This window comes from Squalius cephalus (assembly GCF_949319135.1).
Source record: "Squalius cephalus genome assembly, chromosome: 11".
NCBI classification, from domain to species: Eukaryota; Metazoa; Chordata; class Actinopteri; order Cypriniformes; family Leuciscidae; genus Squalius; species Squalius cephalus.
The window spans coordinates 16,619,503-16,645,181 of record NC_137132.1 but is presented as its reverse complement, the minus strand read 5'-3'; the positions used below and the strand labels follow the sequence as shown (position 1 = coordinate 16,645,181).

General features: G+C 35.7%; 5 protein-coding genes across 14 annotated transcripts in view; 4 read left to right on the top strand and 1 right to left on the bottom strand.

The window, feature by feature from the left end:
• Window positions 1-6,896, top strand: part of usp32 (ubiquitin specific peptidase 32) — a 49,960-nt gene extending 43,064 nt beyond the window's left edge. For 2 of the 4 annotated variants that reach the window (XR_013822863.1, XR_013822864.1), the window contains exons 28-35: window positions 904-990; window positions 1,079-1,199; window positions 1,845-2,036; window positions 3,053-3,305; window positions 3,385-3,806; window positions 3,897-3,989; window positions 4,614-4,953; window positions 6,174-6,890. Coding sequence is in view for 2 of the 4 variants with exons in the window: in XM_079887031.1 (XP_079743157.1) it covers window positions 904-990; window positions 1,079-1,199; window positions 1,845-2,036; window positions 3,053-3,305; window positions 3,385-3,806; window positions 3,897-3,989; window positions 4,614-4,787 (1,342 nt within the window). In the remaining 2 variants the exon portion in view is untranslated. Of the gene's footprint in view, window positions 1-903; window positions 991-1,078; window positions 1,200-1,844; window positions 2,037-3,052; window positions 3,306-3,384; window positions 3,807-3,896; window positions 3,990-4,613 lie in introns of all 4 variants that reach the window. The other 2 variants (XM_079887031.1, XM_079887032.1) reach the window with 1 other exon arrangement.
• Window positions 6,897-7,266: 370 nt separating this feature from the next.
• On the top strand, window positions 7,267-12,947 carry LOC307167762 (tyrosine-protein kinase FRK). 2 transcript variants are annotated; one of them, XM_079887053.1, is made up of 12 exons: window positions 7,267-7,503; window positions 7,595-7,695; window positions 8,043-8,130; window positions 9,477-9,675; window positions 9,768-9,906; window positions 10,008-10,106; window positions 10,637-10,797; window positions 11,635-11,772; window positions 11,843-11,954; window positions 12,039-12,138; window positions 12,694-12,793; window positions 12,879-12,947. In XM_079887053.1, exons 2-12 carry the CDS (start codon window positions 7,650-7,652, stop codon window positions 12,927-12,929), a joined length of 1,233 nt encoding a protein of 410 aa, XP_079743179.1. In that variant the 5' UTR covers window positions 7,267-7,503; window positions 7,595-7,649; the 3' UTR covers window positions 12,930-12,947. The 2 variants fall into 2 exon arrangements, with proteins under 2 accessions (XP_079743179.1, XP_079743180.1); XM_079887054.1 differs by lacking the exons at window positions 7,267-7,503; window positions 7,595-7,695; window positions 8,043-8,130 and adding an exon at window positions 8,145-8,192.
• Window positions 12,948-13,616: 669 nt separating this feature from the next.
• On the top strand, window positions 13,617-14,952 carry tmem97 (transmembrane protein 97). The gene is made up of 3 exons (XM_079885468.1): window positions 13,617-13,800; window positions 13,919-14,063; window positions 14,210-14,952. Exons 1-3 carry the CDS (start codon window positions 13,687-13,689, stop codon window positions 14,482-14,484), a joined length of 534 nt encoding a protein of 177 aa, XP_079741594.1. The 5' UTR covers window positions 13,617-13,686; the 3' UTR covers window positions 14,485-14,952.
• ift20 (intraflagellar transport 20 homolog (Chlamydomonas)) lies at window positions 14,933-16,605 on the bottom strand. 2 transcript variants are annotated; one of them, XM_079885470.1, is made up of 5 exons: window positions 16,530-16,605; window positions 15,910-16,064; window positions 15,691-15,776; window positions 15,509-15,612; window positions 14,933-15,417 (listed from the first exon to the last, which is right to left on the bottom strand). In XM_079885470.1, the coding sequence occupies exons 2-5, from the start codon at window positions 16,034-16,036 to the stop codon at window positions 15,336-15,338; spliced, it is 399 nt and encodes a 132-aa protein (XP_079741596.1). In that variant the 5' UTR covers window positions 16,037-16,064; window positions 16,530-16,605; the 3' UTR covers window positions 14,933-15,335. The 2 variants fall into 2 exon arrangements, with proteins under 2 accessions (XP_079741596.1, XP_079741595.1); XM_079885469.1 differs by having other exon boundaries at window positions 15,509-15,776.
• A 243-nt stretch (window positions 16,606-16,848) lies between these two features.
• Window positions 16,849-19,217, top strand: rad1 (RAD1 homolog (S. pombe)). Of its 5 annotated transcripts, XM_079886930.1 has the most exons (7): window positions 16,872-16,946; window positions 17,019-17,061; window positions 17,170-17,383; window positions 17,464-17,572; window positions 17,650-17,908; window positions 18,588-18,686; window positions 18,873-19,212. In XM_079886930.1, exons 3-7 carry the CDS (start codon window positions 17,189-17,191, stop codon window positions 19,048-19,050), a joined length of 840 nt encoding a protein of 279 aa, XP_079743056.1. In that variant the 5' UTR covers window positions 16,872-16,946; window positions 17,019-17,061; window positions 17,170-17,188; the 3' UTR covers window positions 19,051-19,212. The 5 variants fall into 5 exon arrangements, with proteins under 5 accessions (XP_079743055.1, XP_079743058.1, XP_079743057.1 ...); XM_079886929.1 differs by having other exon boundaries at window positions 16,849-17,061; window positions 18,873-19,217; XM_079886932.1 differs by lacking the exon at window positions 17,019-17,061 and having other exon boundaries at window positions 16,849-16,946; window positions 18,873-19,213.
• The last annotated feature ends 6,462 nt before the right edge of the window (window positions 19,218-25,679 follow it).

Below are 25,679 nucleotides of genomic sequence, written 5' to 3'. Positions count from 1 at the left end.
CCAGTCAAAGGTTTGGCTTCATCAAGATTTTTTTTATGTTTTTGAAAGAAGTCTCAAATGCTCACCAAGGCTGCATTTGATCAAAAATACATTAATTTACAGTATTGTAAAAACAGTAATTTTGGTAAATTATATTACATTTTATTATATTAATATAGATTTTAAAATGCATTTTATTCCTGAGATGGCAAAGCTACATTTTTACATTTTTCAGCATTATTACTCCAGTATTCAGTGTTACATGATTCTTCAGAAATCATTCAATCAAATATGCTGATTTTCTTCTCAAGAAACATTTCTTATTATTATCAATGTTGCAAACAGTTGTGCTGCCTTGTATTTTTGTGGAAACCGTGATAAAAAAAAAAAAAATTTTTTCTTTGACGAATTGAAAGTTCAAAAGAACATAATTTATGTGAAATAGAATTTTTTTTTAACAAATATCTTTACTTGATCAATTGAATGTGTTCTAGCTGAATAAAAGTATTAATTTCTTAAAAATAAAATTGTACTTTACCAAACCTTTATAATGTAAATAATGTATCCTATTTCCCTCAGTGACAAATGTACTGTTAGCTTTTTGATACTTTATACAAGACCTAATGAAATTTATTCTATTTTTCATTTTTCAGATTTAATACAAATTAATGCAAATGATAGCATCATAATAACAATTGAATTTCACAGTTCCTTTAGTTCCTTATTTCAGTTCACATGGCCATTAGTGACCTAGAAAATAGTGCAGAATGTTAAGAAAAATTTATTCCTTCTCTGTTTTAAATTTTTCTAAATTTTATTCATTTCTAGGTTTCAATAAAAAAAATAGTGCTTACGGCCCCCTGTGCACATCTGTAAGGTAGAGTTCCTTTACTCTGTTATGTGACATGTGATGTTCTCTTCCAGTGATGACAGTATGGGCTACCAATACCCCTTCACTCTGCGGGTGGTGCAGAAAGATGGTAATTCCTGTGCCTGGTGTCCCTGGTACAGGTAAGGCATTTGAGTTCAGCGCTTGTGCATGCACATATCTCACACTGGGGGCTGTCGTGACTGACAAGGGTTGTCGTGACTTTGCCAGGTTCTGCAGAGGCTGCACAGTGGACTGTAATGAAGACAGAGCATCTTTGGGAAATGCCTACATTGCTGTAGACTGGGACCCCACAGCCCTGCACCTTCGCTACCAGACCTCTCAGGAAAGAGTACGTGCTTTAAAGATGTTCACAGATTTTAAAGGCCATAAAAGCAGCATATTCAGTCAGTGGGTTGTTGCTTTGTGACAGTCTATCCTTCTATACTGCATCCAGTCTGATGCTGCACTGCAGGACTTGATGTACACATAATGATTAATCTGCTAGTGCTGTCGTTCCCTGTGAAGAGATTTGCTTTCATCTCACATCACAGCTGAGAAATCCATTAAAATCATATTGTATGATTAATTGTTTTCTGGGTCTGCTGCCTCTATTTTACCTCTAGCAAGAGCTCCTGATATAAACTGCTAATTATTGTCTATCATTTACTACTTGCAAAATACACTTTCTGATTGCATACTCTACTGCAGAGTCATAGTAAATAAGTTTAAAATTGGAGATGACAAAATAAAATCCCGTGGTTTTTGCACCTCTTTTATGGTGCATTACAGACCAGAACTGACCTTTTTATAACGTACGATGAGTCTGCAAATAATGTTTAATTGTGCATTAAAAAGAAATGCCTTCAAATGTAATAACATTCTAGTTCTAAATCTTTTAAATAGGTCCTGAGCTCTTAGTGATTTGGGGTGGTTGTCATTTCATTCTGTTACTGTGTCTGTCAAGTAATTAGTTGCTGATGTTTATGTGGAGCAGATAGTGGAAGAGCATCCCAGTGTTGAGCAGAGTCGGCGTGCTCAGGCAGAGCCTATCAGTCTGGACAGCTGTTTGAAAGCCTTCACCAGTGAAGAAGAGTTAGGGGAGGATGAGCTCTATTACTGCTCCAAGTGTAAGACCCACCGCCTGGCCACCAAGAAGCTGGACCTCTGGAGGCTGCCCCCCGTACTGGTTAGAAACCCAAATGATTTGTTTTCTCCTCCTCTGAAAAATTGAATTAAATAAAAAAAAAAAATATATATATATATATATATATATGCGTGTATATATAGTATTGGTCAAAAGTTTGGAAACATGAATTTTTTTTTATGTTTTTGAAAGAAGTCTCTTCTGCTCATAAAGCCTGCATTTATTTAAACAAAAATACAGAAAAAACAGTAATGAAATATGATTACAATTTAAAATAATGGTTTTCTATTTTAATATACTTTATTTATAAATTATTTCTGTGACGCAAAGCTGAATTTTCATCAGCCGTCACTCCAGTCTTCAGTGTCATGTCTGTCACATTCTGATTTATTATCCATGTTAGAAACAATTGTGCTGCTTAATATTTTTTTATAACATGTGATAACCTTATTTGAGGATTCTTTGATGAATAGAAAGTTAAAAAAGAACAGCATTTATTTAAAATAAAAATAGATATAGGAATAGATAAAATAGATTCACTACCGTTCAAAAGTTTGGGGTCAGTAAAAAAAAAAAAAAATCTTCTTTTTAATAGGATGTGTCAAATTGATAGTAAAAGCAGTTAGTGATAGTGATAGTAAAGATTTATATTTTGAATAAATGCTGTTCTTTTTAACTTTTTCAATGAATCCTGAAAATGTATTACAGGATCCAAAAAATATATGAAGCAGCACAACTGTTTCCAACAATGATGATAACTGGGTATCAAATCAGCTTATTAGAATGATTTCTGAAGGATCATGTGACACCGAAGACTGGAGTAATGGCTGATTTAAATTGTGCCCTTTTAGCTCATTTAATCTGATAAAATATAATTCATTTTTTTTCTCTTTTTTTTTTAATAAAATCTTTAAAAATACATATTTTTATTTATGTTTATTATTATATAGTTTTAGATCTTTTGAGCTAAATAAGCTACATTTAACATACTGTATAACATAAATGTAATTTTAGGCAAGTTGCCCTTTGTAACATTTGATTACAACATGTTTTTTCAGATTGTTCATTTGAAACGCTTCCAGTTTGTCAATGGTCGGTGGATTAAGTCTCAGAAGATTGTGAAGTTTCCACGCGAGAGCTTTGACCCCAGTGCGTTCCTGACCCCACGGGAGGTAGCTCAGAGCATGGGCAGCTTGCAGAGCCTCCAGAGCGAATGCCTGGTAGAGGAGCTTCAGAGGCTGGAGAGAGGAGACTCCTCTGTGTCCTCCATCTCCACTACTACTGTGGCCAGTCCTCCCACCTCTGGCAAAGGTCTGTCTCTCTTCTCTATTTGCAGACCTTTTAAATGAACACTGCTTGAGATTCTCTAACCACTGCGTTGTTGTTTTAGGCACCCCGTGCTCTATCAGGAGGGTGTGCAGCCCATTGAGCAGAAACAGCAGCCCTGGCAGCAGCCCCAAAAATACAGGACGGAAACAGGGGCGTCTGCGTCTTCCACAGCTGGGCAGTAGGCATCGACTCTGCAACAGCAAAGAAAACCTGGATGCCTGTAGCAATAGCAAGGAGAGCGAGACCGAGTCAGAGCAGGGCACAGTGACGGACGGGGAGAATCAGATGCCATCTGATGCAAATGGGCAAGACACCTGGTCACTGGACGCCTCAAGCAGCGACTGCGATGCCATCATGGTGAACGGACTGGGACAAGACAGCAGTCAGAGTAATGGACACTCAGAGGTCAGCACAGACCTGGACACCCCTCTCCAAAGAAATGACATCTGCCTGGAGCCCCTGTACAATTTATATGCAATCTCAGTAAGTGATTCTTCTCTACATGTTTCAATGTGTAATGATTCCTTTTGTAAAAAGCCTTTCTGACACCTTAATTGTTGTTTTTCTTTTAAGTGCCATTCAGGAATAATGGGAGGGGGGCACTATGTGACTTATGCTAAAAACCCCAATGAAAAATGGTACTGTTACAATGACAGCAGCTGCAAGGTAAGATCCCAACTCTGTTTATTCTTTGACATCTCAGGGGTTTCTATTATTTGACACTCTTTCTGCACAGAGTATATATTTCTGCAAGGATGGAAAATTCTTGGACAACGAAGTATAGATGTCAAAAGTACCAGTACTTGTGATACTAAAATAAACAAATTGGGTGCTACAGCCTGAAGTATCTGTCAGCAATTACCATCTGAATTTGGTATCATCACATTGACTGGCAGGTGCTTTCAAAAGCTCAACATTGTTTGAATTGAATTAAATCGAATTAATTGACATAAATGTTATTTTAATGTTATTTAAAATTAAATTCAATGAAAATAGCATGTTTAATATAAGTACTGGTACTGTGGTATCAACATTGGGTTTATATTCCTGAAATATTTCCCTTGCATTGGTGTCGACTGCTGAAAAATTAAATAAAAAACAATACAATCTGAAATTAAAAATCATGTGTTCAGTATAAGTACTATGATATCAACATGGAAATTTACATTCCTGAAATTTCCCTTGCATTGGTGTCGACTACTGAAAGTTTGATAATGTCTGGTTTCGTGACAACACTAAAACAAGTATTGTGCAACACTTAAAACAAACCGTTTCTTGTCATCTATTCAGGAAGTTCACTCGGACGAGATTGACACAGATTCAGCTTACATCCTGTTCTATGAGCAACAAGGAGTGGACTACTCGCAGTTTCTGCCAAAAACAGAGGGCAAAAAGATGGCAGACACCACTAGCATGGACGAAGACTTTGAATCTGACTACAAGAAGTACTGTGTGCTGCAGTGATGCCATGCTCTTCCACATTAAAGACACTAGGGGGGTCTGTCAGTACGCCAGTGCAATGAGGACTGAAACGGCAGAGCCGCCCCAGAGGACCATCATTTGTGAAAGCACAAAATATCAGTTAGCCGACAGGCACAACACCGCCGCTGACTGTGCTTTCAGAATAGAGGTACCTGACACTTCAGATACACGAGGGAGAGGGCGAATGAGTGAATCACAGAGAACTGTAGCGATCATGTGATTGTTGCCAAGCAAACAAATAACTGTTAGCCAATCCCTTGATATCACCATTACCAAACAGACAAAACTGCTCGTTCACATGCCAACCCACACAGGTGAATCCAAAAATCACATAACAAGAGCTTGTGCTTCTGTAGTGCTACATTTGTGAATGCTAATGGACAGAACGGATTCTTTTAATTAGGAAACTGATGGGGAAGATGGTGTTGGTATAAATTATAGAGCCCTAAAAGGTTTCTCTAAAGGTTTGGTTGGCTTGGTTTTGTCATAGTTGATTTATTTGATTTTTTTCTACAGTAAATTCCATACACTACCTCACATCTTTTGGCCAACTGTTCATAGAAAATCATTGTGACAGTATTATATCATCTGAGGGCAGTTGAAATTATTTTATGGACAAAATTCACTTCCAAAAAAAGTTCATTTTAAAGACAATTTCTGCCATTTAATAGAATATCCTCCCACTCCCTGCTGCCAAATTATACATATGCTGTTTGTTTTTTTTAAGTTTTAAATCTTATTTAAGTGGGTTATTTTGAGACTTAATTTTTTTTAGAAGAGTAAATGTATATCTTTTTTTTTTTTCTTTTTTTTTTTAGTTTTTTTGTATAAATTTATTTTTATCAATGTGAATTTTTTTTTTTTTTTTTTTTATGCAGTAGTTCACTTTGCCTAAACACATTTGCTTACAGCTTTAGTCTTAGCAGTCTGATCAAACCACGTCCTCTCAACAATACCGCTGCTTTGTACACGTTTTCCTGTTACTACTGTTTTTTTTTGCTTTACAAAGAACTGTTGACCCCGGAGACTAAAAAAGGCAGACAGATACATATCTGATTAATGTTTTCTCATGTGTCCAAGCCAAAGTGTTCTGCTGGTCATGTACGTAATCTGTGGGAGGCATTGAATACTGTCAGACAAGAGCAAATAAGGTCTGTTGTGTGAACAGTATTAGCACAGAAGAATATTTCACAACCCATGCTTTTAGAGAACAGCATCCTCACTAAACTGCTGAACGTTCTGGACGTCTGTGTCAGAGGGTATTCCAGGTTATTAGTAGCATTTCTTTAGTGACTCTTGAAAAGAGAGCCCAACTTAATTACCACTGTGAAATGATGTATGAAATACTGAACGGCTCTTATTTTTCAGCGACTCGTCAACTGAATGAGCTCCTCCTGTGAGGGGACGTTAAACCCTTGGAAATCATCGGGATTCATTCGCCCGCACCCATTTTGCTGCTGTACTTTTCAGATTTCCATGGATATTCTAAATGTTAGCCATCAAAGAAAGGTTCATCCCTGTCAGAAAAAGAACTGTATGTGAAATAAACACAGGTGTGTTACTGTAAGGAAATGATTAATCATCATGAGTAATGCAAATATGATAAACGGACTGTAAACAGTTTTTAGGTATTTTAATGTTGGAAGAAAAATATAAAGATATCCAAAATCAAATGATATCATTCTTAAATAAAAATTGGCTGTTTGATGTATTACAATTACAGTAACCGCAAACTTTAAGCATTCACTTTTTTTTTTTATACAGGGATAATTTATTAAAATGGCAAAATGATCTCTTTTCAAGTAGTGCAATCAACTACTGATGTGTGTCTTTGTCTATGTCGTTAGTCCTAATTTTGTTAAATTAATTTTGATGAACTGCTAGAGATGTATTAATTTAATGAACTTTATTTTGTAAAGTGTTGTTTAAAGAATAAAATTGACATTGCACTGACAAATGTACATAAATGTTTTGTAAATACGCCAATGAAAATGAACTGTACAAATGTACTTGTAGTTGTATATGGAGTGATGATGTTGATCTGTAACAATTATTCAAGAAACAAATTAAATGCAGCCAAATGCGAGCTTTTCTCTTCTGTGTTTATTACAAGCGAATAATGCGAGGTGTTTCCTTCAACAGCAAAGAGGAAACCACACACCTCCCTCAGTCGGGGCTCTATAGCGTCCAGTGCCATCAATCAGACCTATTTCCTTGAATTCAAGCCACATTTGACATTTAAACTAACCTTTTATAGGACCCTTCCACTCACTTTACAGAATATTTTCCTTTAGAATATTTCCCTTGAATGAAATATACAAATTCAGTTCATGAGAATCACCTCAAGACCTTTGAGCGCTTTGTGGGTTGCACATATATTTGGAGACGAGCATTCTGTATTCAGGAAGTGAGTCGATCTGCATACCGTGCTACTTATAGAACTCTGCTGTAAACCACAAGTGCTGAAGAATTGTGGCTTATTGTTCTGAACAGCACCTTAAACTCAGTGGTCTTCATGCATGCTCATATCATGCAGAAGAAATCTACTGTAGACAATGGTGTGCATTGCATAATGAGTTCATCCTGGGACCTGCATTCTGTTGTCTTTTCTTCAAGGAGACAAAACATCTATTACACATTTGCTTTTCAGGTCTTGCATTTGAACATAAAAGGAGACGTCGCCTGGTTAACATTTAAGGTATATTGCGTAAACATTAGTTTAAATGAAATTCAAAACGGCTGTGAAACATGAATTGATCATTTTTGTCTCGTGTCTTGTTCTCTTTTAGCTCTGAAATATCTCTCAGATGATTTTAAAAAGCATGTGATGCTTTTGACTTCATTATGGCGACTGATAATTCATCCGATACAAATTTACAAGGCTGGCAGAGTAAGTATATGTGTGTATGTATATACAGTGGTCAACATTTGAAGTGGATCAAAAAAGTTCATCAGTTGTCCTAAGACAAGAGCGGGTATTGTTCAAAATTCATGTATAACTTTGATGAAAGGTTGTGATCCACTTCAAATGTTGACTACTATATATATATATATTACATAATTATATACATCTACATTATATAATTTTCTCCATAACTTTTATCGAAAGAGGTGAAAAATATTGGTGACATGCTTCAAACTTTTTCATTTTTAAATAAAACCATAGTTGTATGTTGCATGTGTCTATATGAAAACAGTGGATTATTTCTCTTTGATTTGGTTTTTCTCTTTTTACAGACCTTGATGTTGGGCACATCGTTCTAATCTGCATCTATGCTGTTACCGTTTTCTTCACGATAATACTTGGATGCCTTTGCCTAAACAAGTATATTTTAACAGTTTTTTTTAATCAATGGACCCTTGTGGATGGATAAAATTAATCTAATAGTAATTGTTCAATATTTATATAAATATTATATTATTAAATTGTGCTGTGAAATCGATTAATCGCATCTAATATTAAAGTTTGTAAATGTATATGTGTGTGTGTGTATATATATATATATATATATATATATATATACACACATACACACACACACATGCATACATATATTTACAAATTTGTGATTAACTGATTTGACCACTGATATACAGTACCAGTCAAAAGTTTGGAAACATTACTATTTTTAATGTTTTTGAAAGAAGTCTCTTATGCTCATCAAGCCTGCAGTTAAAAAAAAACAAAAAAAAACAGTAATATTATGAAATATTATTACAATTTAAAATAATGGTTCTCTTTTTTAATATACTTTAAAATGTAATTTATTTTTGTGATGCAAAGCTGAATTTTCATCAGCAAGTACTCCAGTCTTTGGTGTCTTATGATCCTTCAGAAATCATTCTAATATGATGATTTGATACTCAGTTATTATCAATGATGGAAACAGTTGTGCTGTTTAATATTTTTTTTATAACCTGAGATACTTTTTTCAGGATTATTTGATGAATAAAAAGTTAAAAAGAACTGTATTTATTTAGAATAGAAATATTTTGTAACAATATACACTACCGTTCAAAAGTTTGGGAACAATAACTATTTTTTTTTAAAGAAATTAGTACTTTAATTCAATAAGGATGCGTTAAATTGATTAAAAGGTGATGGTAACGATTTATATTGTTAGAAATGTTTTTATTTTGAATAAATGCTGTTTTTATGAATAAATGCTGTTAACGTTTTACTCATCAATGAATCCTGAAAAAAGTATTCCAAAAAAATATATTAAACAGCACAACTGTTTCCATCATTGATAATAACTGAGTATCAAATCATCATATTAGAATGATTTCTGAAGGATCATAAGACACCAAAGACTGGAGTACTTGCTGATGAAAATTCAGCTTTGCATCACAAAAATAAATTACATTTTAAAATATATTAAAAAAGAGAACCATTATTTTAAATTGTAATAATATTTCATAATATTACGTTTTTTTTTTTGTTTGTTTGTTTGTTTGACTGCAGGCTTGATGAGCATAAGAGACTTCTTTCAAAAACATTAAAAATAGTAATGTTTCCAAACTTTTGACTGGTACTGTATATAAATATATACTTTTCATTCAAACTTTTAATATACAATTTTTGCAGTTATATATTTATAAAAGAAAATTAATCATTTTTATTTATATGTATCGAGCTTTTGAAAACGCTCTGTTTGTTTCTCTTATTAGGTATCGGTCAATGAAGAAGATCATACGGGATTTGAGGCAGGGACCCCCGAGGATCCCCCGAGTTCCTTCCCAAGATTCTCCTCCTCCATCTCCCAATGTCCTGAATCCTCCTGAACTACCAGAACGTACTACAGAGAGCCCATTACAGAGACAACAAACTAAACCCAGCTGCAGATTTCCCTGGAACCCTCCACTACAGGTTCACTACATTTTTATTTAGAAATATTTTGAAATGTGATTTGACTGACTTGTATAGTGCTCACCAATGTAACATGAAGAATTGATCTTCAGGTTCCCCGGTTCACAAAAGCAGACCTGAACCTTATTCAGCTCATAAAGGCGGGTAGAGAAGGAGTCTTCTACAAAGGAAGGATAATGAAGGGCACTTGTAGAGGACACTCACTGGTCACTTGCAAAATTGGAAAAGACGGTAAAACTATATGCAGACACATTTTTGTTGATGTTTTGTTGAAGTTATTGTGTGAAAATCTTAATTATCCAGCTGATGTTTCGATTTGCTGTCATTTGCAGGCATCACCCCTAAGCAGATGGAAAACGAGGTGTCTATTATGAGAAAGCTGGCATATCATAAAAATGTGATACAGCTGTTAGACTGGAATACAGTGGAGGGTAAGTCGTGCTGCTGTAAAATATACACTAGATCTTGCCTGAGAAAAACTTGCCGACAGTCTTAGGGTGTTGAAATGGTTGACGAGTGTCGCTAAAGTGTTTTTTTTATGTTTCTTTGTGGTTGTTAGGGTGTTATGGGTGGTCTATATGATAGTCTCGTCCCAAAATATGTTTCAAGCCCCCCCATAATGTTTTTTTTCTTCTGTTTGATCGTCCACCAGGTAAAAATTGTAAGCTTCCTTAATTAGAAAGTAACAGCATTTTTCGCATGATTTGATCATCATCAATCGTTGCAGGATGAGTGTAATACATTTGTTCAAATCCTGTTCAACAATAATCTTAACAAATATCACTAAATTTACAGTAGAATATAGAGAGATTAATTTGTTGTAGCAATATTCATTAATGAATCCACTTGCAATATAACATTCCCTCTCCACTTCTACTATTATTCATTTATCATTCAAGAAAACTTGTCAAAGTTGTACTAAAATAATGTACCATGTGACCAAAACTGTCTGTTTTCACAGAGCCGTATATGCTGATCATGGAGTTCATAAGCTACGGGACCTTGCGCAGTTTTGTGCAGAAACACAAAGACGAACTGAGTGCCGAACCTGAACTGCAGAACCAGTTCACCATTGCGTCTTACCACATCGCCCTCGGCATGGAGCACTTGCGCTCCAAAATGGTATCACAAGCTGGCACAAATATAATACAGCCCTTCTGATATAGACCTTATGCAAGAGAGAATTTTTTTTTGTTTCAGTTTCAGTACTACATTAAACTGCTATATATAATGTTGAATATAATGTATAATAATGAAATGGGGGAATATTTGTGCTTAAAGTCATGTTACCAGTAAAAAGTGACCTACATTATTTTAAATATATCTAGTCAGTGACAGAGTGCAAGCATGTTCGTCTAAAATAATTCTGTATTTTCAGCATCAGAATCATGAATATTTTTATTCTGGTGTCACCATTGCCTTGTGCATTGGGTTTCCAGCACCAAGTCCAAGCCTATTCATTTCCACCCACATCGTAATACCAAATTTAACATTTTAATCAACAGTATTTTTTGTTAACCTTTTACCATATGTCTTGGAGTATCGCAATAATATCGTATCGTGAGTTCAGTTTCGTGATATGTATCGAATCGTGACATGAGGGTATATCGTTACACCCCTACAAGCCATCTTTAGTATTTTGTGTTTAAACTTCTGTTTTTGCGGTAGCTCGTGTATTTCTATGGCATATCGCTGTCGAAGAGTAATTATTAAGTGGATTTACTTATTGTAGAGTTAACAAAAGATAACATGAGCAGTGTAATGTTTGAAGTGGATGTCAGTTGACCGAGGAGATTTTAAAATGAGCAGTTCATTGATAAATCCGTAAGATTCCTTCATGATGTGGAAATACAAACCGGAAGACAGAACGCAACGAGCGCAGAGCTGAAGAGGGGCTGGATCTATACATGAATGGAAAGATGGAAAGAATGATTTGGACGTTTTCTCCGTACCATTCAGGTGGTGCACTGTGACCTTGCCTTAAGGAACATTTTGGTGAGCCGATTCCCATGGGAGGTGAAGGTAGCGGAGTTTGGCCTGGCCAGGGACTTGACCCGCATGAGGAGCAGACGCAGCAGCAGGAAAAAACAACACAAGGTGAACTAATCGCACCTGTTCTTCCCACATCTTCATTGACCATCTGGCTAATATTAATGTGACCTCATAGGAACGCGTGCCCCTGCGTTGGTACCCTCCAGAGTACTTCCGGAACAACTACTACAGCTTTAAGGGAGATGTCTGGGCGTTTGGGATCGTGCTGTGGGAAATGCAGTCATTTGGTGAGAAATATCTGAGATATTTGGTTGATTTATCAAATATTTTTGATGAATAAATCACAAATATTGGATTTTGTGTTTTTATAGGCACCTTGCCATATCCAAATCTGAACACATCTGAGCAAGTGGTGTATAGTGTCTGTGCTGGATATAAAAACACTGTCCCAAGTACCTGCCGTCCAGAAATGTGAGTGACCATATAAAATATATTATTATATATATTAAAATATATCATATACATTATATTTTGTCATAGTAATAACTTACTGGGGTGCGTTTCCCGAAAGCATCGTTGGCCAACTATGGTCGCAAGTTCCGTCGTTACCAATAGAGTTCAATGGACATTGCGATGAACTTGCGACCATAGTTGGCCAACGATGCTTTCGGGAAACGCACCCCTGACCAACTGTCTGTTATGTATGGAAGCTTGTTTCCAGCACAGAATAAAAAATGAAAAAGGTCATTTCGACTTTTTATCTCACAATTTTTTTCTTGCAATTGCATACAAAATTGCGAGATATTTACAAAAAGTTGAAATTGCGAGGAAACAGTTTATATCTTGTAATTCTGACTTTAATTTTGCAATTGCAAGTTTATATCTCGGAATTACAAACTGGCAATTGCTAGAAAAAAAAGTCATAATTTGAGAATTTTTGAGAGTCAGAATTTTTTTTTATTACGTTGTGGAAACAAGCTTCTGTAGTAATGGTTTCCAGTAATAAATATCTATTTTAACATGTAGGGAACAGATCATGCTAGACTGCTGGTTGGATCCATACACATCGAGACCTTCATTTGCAGACATTGTCAAGATCCTGGAGAATATTGTGGAGAGTGATGGGGTGAGTCATATTTGTCCTTGAGCCACTCTTCACTCTTTACCTTTATACTAGAGATAAGTGATAAAACATTACTGATATATTGCAGGATTATGTGGACGTTGACAACCAAAGGATCATGAATGCAGAAGAAAAGTGAATGAAAAACAAAAACAAATCGTTGTTCTACACATCAAATAACTTTTTTAATACTACAATAACGTTGTAGCAATTATTTTATCATTGTTCTCGTGTAACACCTACTTAATTGTGTGCAGGCATACTTTTTTAAACAATGTTTGTATTTAAGGATTTAATTCTGTGTGTGCTCTCTGTTCCATAATATATATATATATGACATTACGCAACTCTAATGACCAAATCACAGTATTCTTGCTATATTTCCATGGATCATTTTGAAAACAACAACTAAAAAAAGTCAGTGTTTGTTGTAATAAACATGCTTTGTTAACACAAAATAATTTAATAAAATAAGTTTAACAATTTAAAAGTCTTGAAATGTTTAATGGTGGTGAGTGGTTCCTTCACAAATTGCACATTTTTTTAATTACAATGGTGGCTAATGCTTAATAATGACAGTTTAATTTCAGTAACAATAAAATAAGCGTCTATTTTATCATAAAACTAGTTGCTATGGTCATTTTTGTAAAGATTGAGGATTGTGTTCCACGGTTACGCTCCATGAGCCAATGTGCAATCAAGAATCCGCCCACTTCAGGAATCAACCGAGCCGATGGACCAATGAAAAGACAAAGATTAGAAGTGACCGAGTTAAAGGACCAATCAGAAACAGAGGAGTAACACGCTACTTTATAATTGACCACTGACGCCGTCCACGGCTGCTGAACCACTGACGGAGAAGGAACTTGACGAAAACTGTTAAAGCACTAAACAAAATGTTACTTCGCGCTTTAGAAATTATATATTTCATTTACTTTGCGTCGCACATTCCAATTACTCTCATGGTTGATCTTCAGGCTTTACTTCCCGAACATCTGTATCCACCTGAGGTAAGTTTGCACTTTGTGCTGCACACACTCAGTTGTATTTGTCACTAACGGAACCATATAAGATCCTAAGTTTAGCAGTTTTGTATGTAATTATGTAATATTATTATTTGTGTTACAGCTGAAAAATGTATTGCACTGGTATGCCGCTGAATTCAAGGATCCGATGATGATGGACCCGCCTGCCTGGTTCAAATCTTTTGTATTCTGCGAAGCTCTCGTCCAGCTGCCCTTTTTCCCAGTTGCAGCATATGCTTTCCTGAAGGGTCAGTAGTACCTCGATCATTTGTGGAATCAGACGTCTTAAATCACACAACAATGACATCTAGTGGTCAATCACTTGTGTCAATACATACCAGTCACTATGGTCACATTCCTCCTGTTAATTGATGTGATGTTTTCCATTTAATAGGTGGCTGCAAATGGATCAGAACTCCAGCCATCATTTACTCCGTTCATGTGGCAACTACTCTAGTCCCAATTTTAAGCCACGTGCTTTTCCATAACTTTCCTCTGGCGCCACATCCTGGACCCCAAACTTTGAACGAACGCCTGACACTGGTGTCAATTTATGCTCCGTACCTCATCATCCCCGTCATGATACTGCTCACCATGCTCTTCAGCTCAACATATAACTCAACCTCTCCGAAAGGAAACACTTCCTCAAAGTCCAAGAAACAAAGATAAAGCCAGTTCATCTCATCTACGCATTATAGATGGATGCATTCATTATAACCCACCAGGGTTTCAATGTTATTGCTAGTTTATACTGGTTAAAAATATGTACCAGCATATTTGATAATTGTATGTAATTTTTAAGCAAAAAAAAAGCAATTTTTGACCCCATGGTAATTTACAGTTTTTTTACTGATGACAACACGTAAAAGCAAAATATATTTTTATTCAAATGTTCTTCAAATCTGTATGAAGTTAGTCAAATATTGAGATTACACACCTAATAACGGTTAATGTAAACAAATAAGTAAATTTCATATTAAATAGCTTTCCATAACTTCTATGGAAAATAGTTTGGTGTGGTCCCATGAACAGACAATAAATTTGCCATGAGGATATGATCAAATAAAACTGGACGGGTTCAAGTCACAAACAGCAGTTAAAATAAAAATCAGACAGAAAATAAACAATTTACCTGAAGATGTCTCATGATGGAATTATTTACAGTAACATGCAAATACTGTATTTTGCTGTTGTACAAAAAGAATGATTTACAAACTAATTTCCATATAAATAGTATAAATAACTTATATTGTATATAAATAGTATCTGAGATTATGAACTATAGTTGGAAAGATTACAAGTATGCCCCCTGGAACTGGCCATGCAAAAGCACTCAATGTTAACACAATAGAGTCAGAGGTTGAGGCTAAAACAGACAGGTTGATGTCTGTTGTCACCTATAAACTGCTCAATTCAATTAACCTACTTTGGGACCCAGTACTTTATAGGAAGTCATTGTGAGTCAAGATGCATAGCATCACTTTTTTCTGTCCAACAGAGAGAGAGAAAACACAGCACTCTTATTTCTGCAGTATAAACTGATCAATGAATTCATTCTGCTCTGCTTCGACTTTCTGAAGAGCTTCATATTCTATTCGGTACCTGCAAAACAAACAATTATAGTCTCACATATAGTGGAAAAATACAGAGTATCAAATATATCATTGATCGGCCTTCTAATAAGACTGATTACCTTTCCAACTGCATTTTCTTTTCTGCAATCAAAGCCTGAAGCTGTTGCTGTTGAGCCTCTCGTTGCTTTTCAACCGATTTCAGCAAATTTCTTGCTCCTATGGCCTGTAGAATAATCACTGAAGTTATATAAATGAACATAACAAATCTGCACTGCAGGTTATTTAAAATGCAAGAATGTACCTTCATTTTTTCAGTTTCGGCTTCCTTTGCCAGTTCATCCACAAGTTCAATAAGTCCACCAACAATTTTCTGAAACTGTCCTATCTCTGTTTCCAAAAAACAAATGCCAAGCATAAATTATTGATCTGTACTGTCAAAAGAAGCAACGAAATACTGTTTAGTCAACATGAGAGATGAAGTCAACTCAATAAGATAAAGAACAAATAAAAAAAAACTCACTGTCAACAAAGTCCTCACATTCCTCTTTGAGCTCAGTGGTTTTCTGGCTCACGTCGGGCTCGAGTACTCGCAATTTGTTGAGTTCATCAAAATGAAGACCAGCCTCTGCCAACGGGTCTTTAGCCATGACCAGAGGACCTAAACCTCGATAATATCTGGAAATCACACAGAAATACATAAACAGGACTATTTTAAAAGAAATAGCACGCGCATCGTTTTATTCCGTTTCAAATGTGAACCCAGTAACGTTAGTGGCGAAAAACGAATACAATATTGATTTCCCTACACTGTCACCAGATCACAATAAGCTAGCTAACCGCTTAGCTAAGTTAGCTGGTTAATTTGAACTACATGTAACTACCACTGCCGTTACATTACATAAAACACATAAACGTAGTTTAAATATATAGATGAGGAAGAAATGCTACTGCTCACAAGTTTCGCTTTGTTGTTGGTATGGTATGGTTACTATTGAGATAGATAAACAAACACAGACCAGCTGGGAACTTAGCTTGGACATATTGTTGTTGTTTTTTATAGTTAGTCGCTCAAATTATTAAACGGAATTACACACTTACATAAAGTTAAATAAACCAGGGAATGTCTCAAACGTAACTGACCTTTAACTGATTATGTGGCACTTCTGCCGGGATGACCGACCGACCGCCTCCTCGCATCTGTCTCTCGGCTGCCAGGCGACGGCAAGGCCAACTCATGATGAGGGAGAGGGGTGCACAAACGCATTTTAAATATTTATGTTTGACACCTTGCATTTATGGGAATGAAATAAAGCATGAGTCATAAATATTGTCTTTATTGTAATTATGACAGATTACAGTACAAGTGTGTTTGTGCCTAACTTTTCACACCATGACCCCCCCTTCTAATATTGAAAACGTCCGCATATCAACTCTTCCTGCAGTTCCGCATCAGACCTCTGCGGTGCGTGCGAGGGATCGAATGAACAACTAAACTCAAAACACCAGAAGAAGACTGAGCAGCGGCCACTTAAGGGCGCCAAACTCTAAAAAAGAAATGTAAATCTTTATATTTCATATCTATACTTGGTAGGTTAAATATATATATAACATATACTGTTTATGTGTAAGGTTAGTTTTTCCCCACAGATTGACAGCTTGATCATATATGTAGGTAAGTGCACAAATTTAGTGTAATGTCTCTGTTTTCGTATCACCATAATTTGTAAACAGCTAATATAAGTTAGTTAGTTAACGTTAGATGTTTTAAATGTCATTTCAGATGCTGACAACGCAGAAACATGCCTCTGTCAACTCAGTCCCAAGCGGACATTGACCAGTACATTCTGATAGCCAGTTTGGATAACGCAAGGAATCTGTCCAACATCCTGAAAGCCATCTCTTTCAAAGACCATGCCATCTTCAATGCAACGCAGAATGGGTTAAAAGTCACTGTAGAGGACTCCAAATGCCTTCAAGCTAATGCTTTCATTCAGGTTGGTGTTGGAGGACCGTTTCTGACAGGTTCAGTTGTCAGCAGTTGAGTTGATCAGTGTATTTGTGTCTGTTTCCTCAGGCTGACATCTTTCAAGAATACACTATCAAAGAGGATGCGGTTGGGTTTCAGGTTAACTTAACTGTTCTTCTGGATTGCCTAACCATCTTTGGGGCGAGCACAACCCCAGGTGTGTATCTTAATGGTGATCCGGTCTTTCTTTTGTCAAATGTATTTAACTAATTTCTCTTTTATTGTACCATTGAGGTGTGTGCACTGCCCTGAGAATGTGCTACAATGGCTATGGATATCCGCTGACTTTATTCCTGGAGGAAGGTGGTGTGGTCACCGTGTGCAAGATTAATACACAGGAGCCTGAGGAGCCCATAGACTTTGACTTTTGCAGCACGAATGTAACCAACAAGGTGATTCTGCAATCCGACAGTCTTAAAGAGGCTTTCTCTGAGCTTGACATGACCAGTGAAGTTCTGCAGATTACTATGTCACCGAGCCATCCGTACTTCAGGTACAGTAATCGTGCACACAACAGATCAGTGTGCCAACACTACCTTTAACGTTAATGAAAGAAGTCTCTTATGCTCACCAAGCAGTTTTTTTAAATCTGCAGTATGGTAAAAACAATATATTGTGAAATATCTTTACAATTTCAAATAACTGTTTTCTATTTGATTATATTTTAAAATGTTCCTGTGATGGTAAAGCTGAATTTTCAGCATCATTACTCCAGTGTCACATGATCCTTCAGAAATGATTCTAATATGAAGATTTTCTGTTCAAGAAACATTTCTTATTATTATCAATGTTGAAAACAGTATCATATTTTGTAGAAACTTTCCAGAATTTACTTCCAGGATTCTTTGATAAATAGAAAGTTCAAAAGAACAGCATTTATTTTGAATAGAAATCTTTTGTAAAATTGTCAATGTCTTTACTGTCTCTTTAAGTACAAAAGTAATATTGTCTAGAAGAAAAAAATTGTACTGACCCCTAACGTTTGAACAACAGTGTATATAATTGAATCAAGGAATTACTAATGTAAGGTTATTAATTATAATATATAATGTCAGCTCCAATTATGAGATCTATTAATTTGGTCTATTGCTGAGTGAAAAATAAATTGTGGTGTTGTCAAGTCAAACTTAAATGTCAATACATATTCATTGTTATTTTCCTTTTCACCCTAGATTATCCACATTCGGTAATTCTGGAAATGCCCATTATGATTATCCTAAAGACTCAGACATGATGGAGCTGTTCCAGTGTACTAAATTACAGACCAACAGGTAGGAGGACAGTTTCTGTTTTAGATTGCATTCCTCATCAATCAGAGCTCTGTGTATCTGTGCTAAATTCAGAACTTCATAAAACAAGCTGCTTATAAATTAACCTCCAAGGCATTCACATGTAAGTGGTAAAAGAACAATAAAGTTTTCTGAGTCACTAAGATTTATTTTCTCTTATTCTCCAAGGTATAAGATCTCCCTGTTGAAACCTTCTACAAAAGCCTTGGCTCTGTCCTGTAAAGTCTCGGTGAGAACAGACAGCCGAGGCTTTCTCTCTCTACAGTATCTTGTGAGGAATGATGATGGTCAGATTTGTTTTGTGGAATACTATTGCTGCCCTGATGAAGAAGTGGGAGAAGAGTGATTGGAAATGCTTCATTTTCTCCATCTTCATAACTGTTTTTGTTTTGTTTGATATTTAGTGTGCACTGACCTCATGGTTCTTTATTCTGATAATTTATGTTCTATGCTTAAATAGAAGCTTAATATAGTTAGAAATAAAAATAAAAAAAACTTGTGGATTTTGTATTGAATTTGAGACAATACTATGTGTGATCGGCAGAGGGCGGCAGAGAAATGCTAATTAGGTCACTGCAAATATTAGCAGTCTGATGTTGGGATTAAGGTTTTATATATATATATATATATATATATATATATATGTAATGAGACATGTTTTAGATTTAGTTTTTAACTCGTATATTAATTGAAATTGTGTGTGAAAGAGAGAGAATGAGAGAGATAGTATTTTACCAATAGTCGGTTCATAAGTCCACTCATAATGTTTACTTGGCTCTAAATTACTGACTAACAGTGAAAGCTGTTGTCTGGAACATCTACATTTTTAATGGGTGTTCATTTTATTACACGAATGCGTTGCGAGGCAAACATGCAGTCGAGCAAAGCAGCTTGATGTTGACGCTGGCTGACGTACGCACTCTTAACAGAGAGTCCCAGAACAGCGCGCGCGATGCTTGAACTGCCGCCTCGCGACCAATCGCTTCTCCATTCGCAGCTGTCGAGGCAACACTGTTTCCGGGCAGAGGAACATCACAGGAGCAAAACAAGCGAGCTTCTGTCACTCTGATCTCAGCGGGTTACTGCCCTGACTGATGGATGTCCAACAAGGCTTGTAGACGCTGCAGAAAAGCCCACTAAAAACAGACAAAGTTGCTATTAAATAATGTTACATAATTTTTAAGCAAATTAGAGAGTTGTTGGCTAATTTAATGAATAGCATTCTGAGAATCAAGAAGATTTGTTTAAAACCACCATATCAGTATCGAAAAATGTGGCTAAAAGGCTTATGTTGATGTTATATATATGTTATATATTATATATGTTATATATTAATGTTATATTAACAGTTTATATATATATAAGAGAAAGAGAGGCAATAGGGATTATGCCAAATTTGTCGCTATATAGACTTGTTATAGCAAGATATTTAAAGGGACATTTTTAGTTTTTCAGAGTTGGACCGACGTTTGACATTTAGCTTTTAATAATGTCTGAATGTCTGGTCTGTATTATTCTGCTTGTTGTCAATAAACTGTACATCTTAGAGCTACACTATTGAACAAAAGTTTGGGGTCAGTACGATATAGCTTTGTGTATTTTTTAAAGAAATTAATACTTTTATTCAGCAAGAAGTACAAATATTTATAATGTTACTAAATATTTGTATTTCAAATAAATGCTTTCTCTTCATCTGATGAATAGAAAGTTCATCTAACTATAATAATCCGTAAAAAAAATCCATTGTTTCCGTTTCTTGAAGAGCAAATCAGCGTATTAGAATGATTTCTGAAGGATCATGTGACACTGAAAACTGGAGTAATGATGCTGAAAAATCAGCTTTACCGTCACAGGGATAAATTACATTTTAAAATAAATTAAAATTGTAATGGTGAGCAAAAGAGACTATTTTCAAAAACTTTTAAAAATACTATCGACCCCAAACTTTATAATGATAGTGTACATTGAAAGTACAGGTGTATATATAGCAGCCGTGGGCTTATTATATTGGCTATGGCTATTCATCCCTACTTATGGAAAACAATTTATTGCAATTCTGGTTTTCTCCATCTGCCAACCTAAAAGTCTTTTCAAGGCCTTTAGCTCCAACAACATGCTGGCTATTTATTCATCAGTTATTGAAGAAAAAAAAAAAAACTTAATTGAACTACATTAAACATGGCTGAAAATATTAGGTCTTCTCAAAATATTTGTGATTGTTTCATGGATTTCCTTTCACTTGATCTATAAACTCTTAAATATCCCTTACAAAATCACCCAATTATATGCGCATAAGCCATTACTGACCGAACAGAAAACAACAACAACATTCAGCGTAACCAAGTAAACACTGTCTACACACCAAGACAAAGAGTATCATTTGATAAGGGTGAGCAACTTGATCCTGCTAGATCTACATCTTTCGCAGCAGGTGATGTCAGGCTCTTTAAACACAAGCTTGCTCGATGATGAAGATGGGGATCCTCTACCCATTCCTCAGATAAACAATCGAGCGCTGACCCGTTGTTGGATGTCTTGACCTACCAGTGAATCAAGTGGTGTCAGGTTCTGGGTTTTGCAAACACAAACTCGGCAATGACCTAATTGTTGTGACACTCCAACAATTATCAACAAGAGAGCCCATGGGAGGTGAAGAGAAGGTGCACGGCTTTCAGCACGGCGTCACTAGGGACAGTGAGTCATCATATTGTCTGTTGCTACACTATAAATTAGAAGAAGAAATGTATGCACTACGTAATCTTTAATACTGTTAATGAAGCTTAACGGTTTTAAACACTTTTTAGGGTCAACTTGAAACTATTTATACTCCAATAGTGGATAAAAGCTCAATTTGATCAACATCTAATATGTAATGTCTGACTTTCCACAAAACAACTGACCATGAAATTGATAAGCCAACAAAAGCGCAGCTCCAACTCCTGCCTAGTCAGCTGAAAGGAACCCTGAAATGGGAAACTCCGCAGTGCATAAACATGATTTGAGTATAACATTCCTTCACTTTGTGTTAAAAATAACCAACATTATCAAGCCATTGTTTGGGGACTGTGGGTGTCACAGGGGGTCATGTTTGCAACAGCTGGCCTTAACAGCCCTCTACAATCCACCCCCAAACCCATTAATACTGCTCTCCTTCTGCCTCAGCTTGCAACCATGTGTGAAATGATCCTTGATGATGGAGATGAGGTAATGCCTTCAGCAGCTCTGACATCACTATAGCCTTTCCCATCCAGTGCAACTGACCATCACTAGGACAATGAGCTTTTTGTCTTACACTACCTTTCATTAAGGATAAAAGGATGAACATGACACCTGTGAGTGGTTTAAAGAGCTGATATTGCAATGTTAAAGGAGAACTCCGGTCAATTTTAACATTGAGCTCATTTTTTTGTACATTTGGAGTGCTGTCAATACAGAGAACAACGACAAAAATCGGTGTTGCCTACACCGAGTTATTCTATTTTTAAAATTTGCACCCTGTTGACTTCAATGGGGCAAGTTTTAAACCTGCTTTTAGCCTCTTAACATCCTTGGTGTGTCATTACAAGTGCACAGAAAATGTGAGTGATACCTTCAGAGTGAACACAAGTGAATCTGACTGCAGTAGATGTGAAAGATATGTATAAAAATGATGTTATTTAAGCCAGCGCAAATACCTGTTTACATCCTGTTTTCGGTTGAAGTCCAAAGTAGTCGATTGCCGAGTTCACACGCGTGATCATAGGTAACTAAACCTACCCTAAAAAGTTAAAATTGACCGGAGTTCTCCTTTAAGCATATATATATATATACAAATTGTTTTGTACAAATTCATACATCACATATTAAATGCTGATCAAATTGACCTTTTATCCACTAACGGATGATAATTGTAGTCATAAGTTGTGTGTCTAAAATAATTTTCAAGTTTCATTAACAGTTAAAATATGTCATTATTTATGTAGTGCTGATACACACATGCTATATATTGTATTTTTAACATGTATATATATTATATTTTTAACATATATATTTATATATAATTTGTGTATTGACATATATATGTATATTAGTGCTGTCAAATCAGTTAATCGCATCTAACATAAACGTTTTTGTTTGCACAATATATGTATGTGTGTATATATATATACTGTATATAATTTTATTTATATGTCTATGTATGCATTTACTGTATACACACACATTTATACACATATATAAGTGTGTATACACAGACATGCACACACACATAGGCCTATATAATATATTTAAATATAATAATATATACACGCATATATTATGTAAACAAAAGGTTTTATGTTAGATGCAATTAATCAATTTGTATTCGTACAATATATATAGGCTATTTATATACGTATACACACAAACACACACACGTATATATATATAGGCCGATTGATAGATAGAAGATAGAGGCGTTATATTATATTTTTTGTAGTGTAATAATTAGCATATAAAGAGCCCAATTAAATATGGCATGGTCTAATGGGGAATATGAATAATTCTAACACACAGTGAATCATGATCTTGTAGGTTTCTAATAATTCTGAAGTAGACACACTATAATCGGAGGAATCGTGCAGCACTAATGGCAACAGTTTAATGTGGTTGCAGAGAAACATGCCCATAGTGGAACACAAAACATGTTGTTTTCTGTTAGTTCCTTTTTTTACAATCCTATGTAAACACTCACAAATGTGACTGAAACTGGGTTTCAAAAATGTGTTCTCACTTCTGGTTCTTTATTGAGAATATTTATGAAAAAACAAACAATAAACTTACGTGATCATCTTTGCTTGGTATGTAATGATTGCTGCTTTCAGTGTAGGTGATTTGGATCCTTATGACACTCATATCATGTAATCAATTACAAGCAATTTTCAACCATGGCTGAAAGAGAATCAGGAAGCATGCATATTTTCCCTTCTCTTTTTCCCTTTGATGTCATTCGTGACATGCAAATTGACCTTTCTGCCACAATCATGAAACTTGGTGCGCAGAATAACAGTATGACTAGTCGATAACCACTTTACACATGGCAGCTAAATGCAAGCATAGACTGGTTGTTTGTTAGCCTTCTAAACCTGCAGATCTCGGGTCTGTCACTCACCACCCTCCCATTACCTTGAAGGGTGGCAGCTGCGGCCCTGCACCACCAATAGGGACTGTTTATCAGGCAATTAAGGTGACAACAATGAAAACTAATATGTACAAATGTGGGATGGGAGGTGGACGAGCAGTGCTCGAGACAGGTTTATCAGATACGGTGGAGTGTGAAGGAAGGAGGGGGTAAAGTAAAGGATGATGTCACCAGGACACAGTAAAATTCGAGCCTCGCTCTTGTCTCGTGTTTTCACGCTCACACCCACGTGGACGTTGTGTTTTGGTAACGTATGTGGCCGTTGCACAGTCACAGAAACACACACATGATCTCTTCCCTGTGAACTTTGGTAATGAACTTATTGTTCTCAGCTGTCATGTGGACACTGGAGCGAAGGGGAAAGTTATTTATTTACAGTAAAGAGACTGTCTTTTGTGTCATTGTGCTGAAGTGTCACCACACATGAGATGGAAATAAACATGTTACCTGTTTGACCATTGAGCTTTGTATCAATTGTTCACGTTTACGTCATAGAGGACTGTATGTATACTCAGTGGCCTAACCTCAGGGTAAAAACCACAAGTAAAACACTGTACCATGCATATACCACTGTACCAATAATGAAATAAAATAAATATAAATACATTTAAAATCATATTTAGCCTATATACAAATTTTGTATATAATATAGACCTTTTTTTTTTTTACAAGACTACTTGTTTTATATTTATCTATAGGCCTATTCATTATTACTATCACAATAAACAGTATCAGCTTTCATGAAATAATGAATTCCATGTCAACACCACTAACTATGCATTTAACACTGAGGCGACTGATAATAAAGGCTTTGCCATCCTAGAGCAGTCTGCGTGGGGCTGTATGCCCAGACATGTACCTGAATGGGGATTCCCCTCCACACAGTCCTTCCTTCATCTGCTGTCCGTGGGACAGGAGCTCCCCATCCATATGTGAAGTTAAACTCCCCATCATGCGAAGGACATCTGCATTTAAACAATAGATGCAGTCGTAAGCTGCTGTACAAAGGTCAAAGGGGATGAAAGAAACGGGGGGATTCCGTATTCAATTAGCATAGTTACATTTATTAGCTCACGTTATCAGAGCTGTGCATCGATGATTAGCAAAAGAGCAAAAGACTAACGAATTTTCGTAGTTTTTATGTTTTATTAGTGAATGTTGAACGATATACACTTATTAAATTAGCATATTAGCCATATTAGCATATTAGCATGATGTATTAAATCGCAAAGGAGGAAACAATAAAAAAATATTTTTTTAAATGATATGATAATAATAATAATAATTCTGAGAAACTAAACAATGTTATTGATGGAAAAATGCTGCTTATTATAGCAAACTGCAATATTTTTTGTGCATATTCACTGCATATAGGATATTTGAACGTAAAATCTGAGTAGCCTACATGAAATCCGATATTACTGATAGGCTATATGACAGAAAAATAATATGACAAAACATTTAAAAGTTTTCATTTATATTTTTTCATATTTCATGTAGGCTATTTAGAGGTTTCACTTCATTTTCCTCGGTGTTGCAAAATAAACAAAACCAAACAACACTAGGCTACTGCACGTGAAAATTCGAACTAACAGGTTTAAAAAAAAAAAAAAAAAAAAAAAATGCATGTTTAATAGCCTATTTAGAAATTTGTAACATTATAGTGTATAGGCTACGTTAGTGGCAAGTCAGCCATGTTTAATAGGCTTATGTCATAATGGCATTAGAATACCAGCAGAGATATGTAGGCTATAACTATTATAGGCTATCTAGTATAGCATCAAATGTCAAATGTAATAATAGCTTTTAAAGTGTGG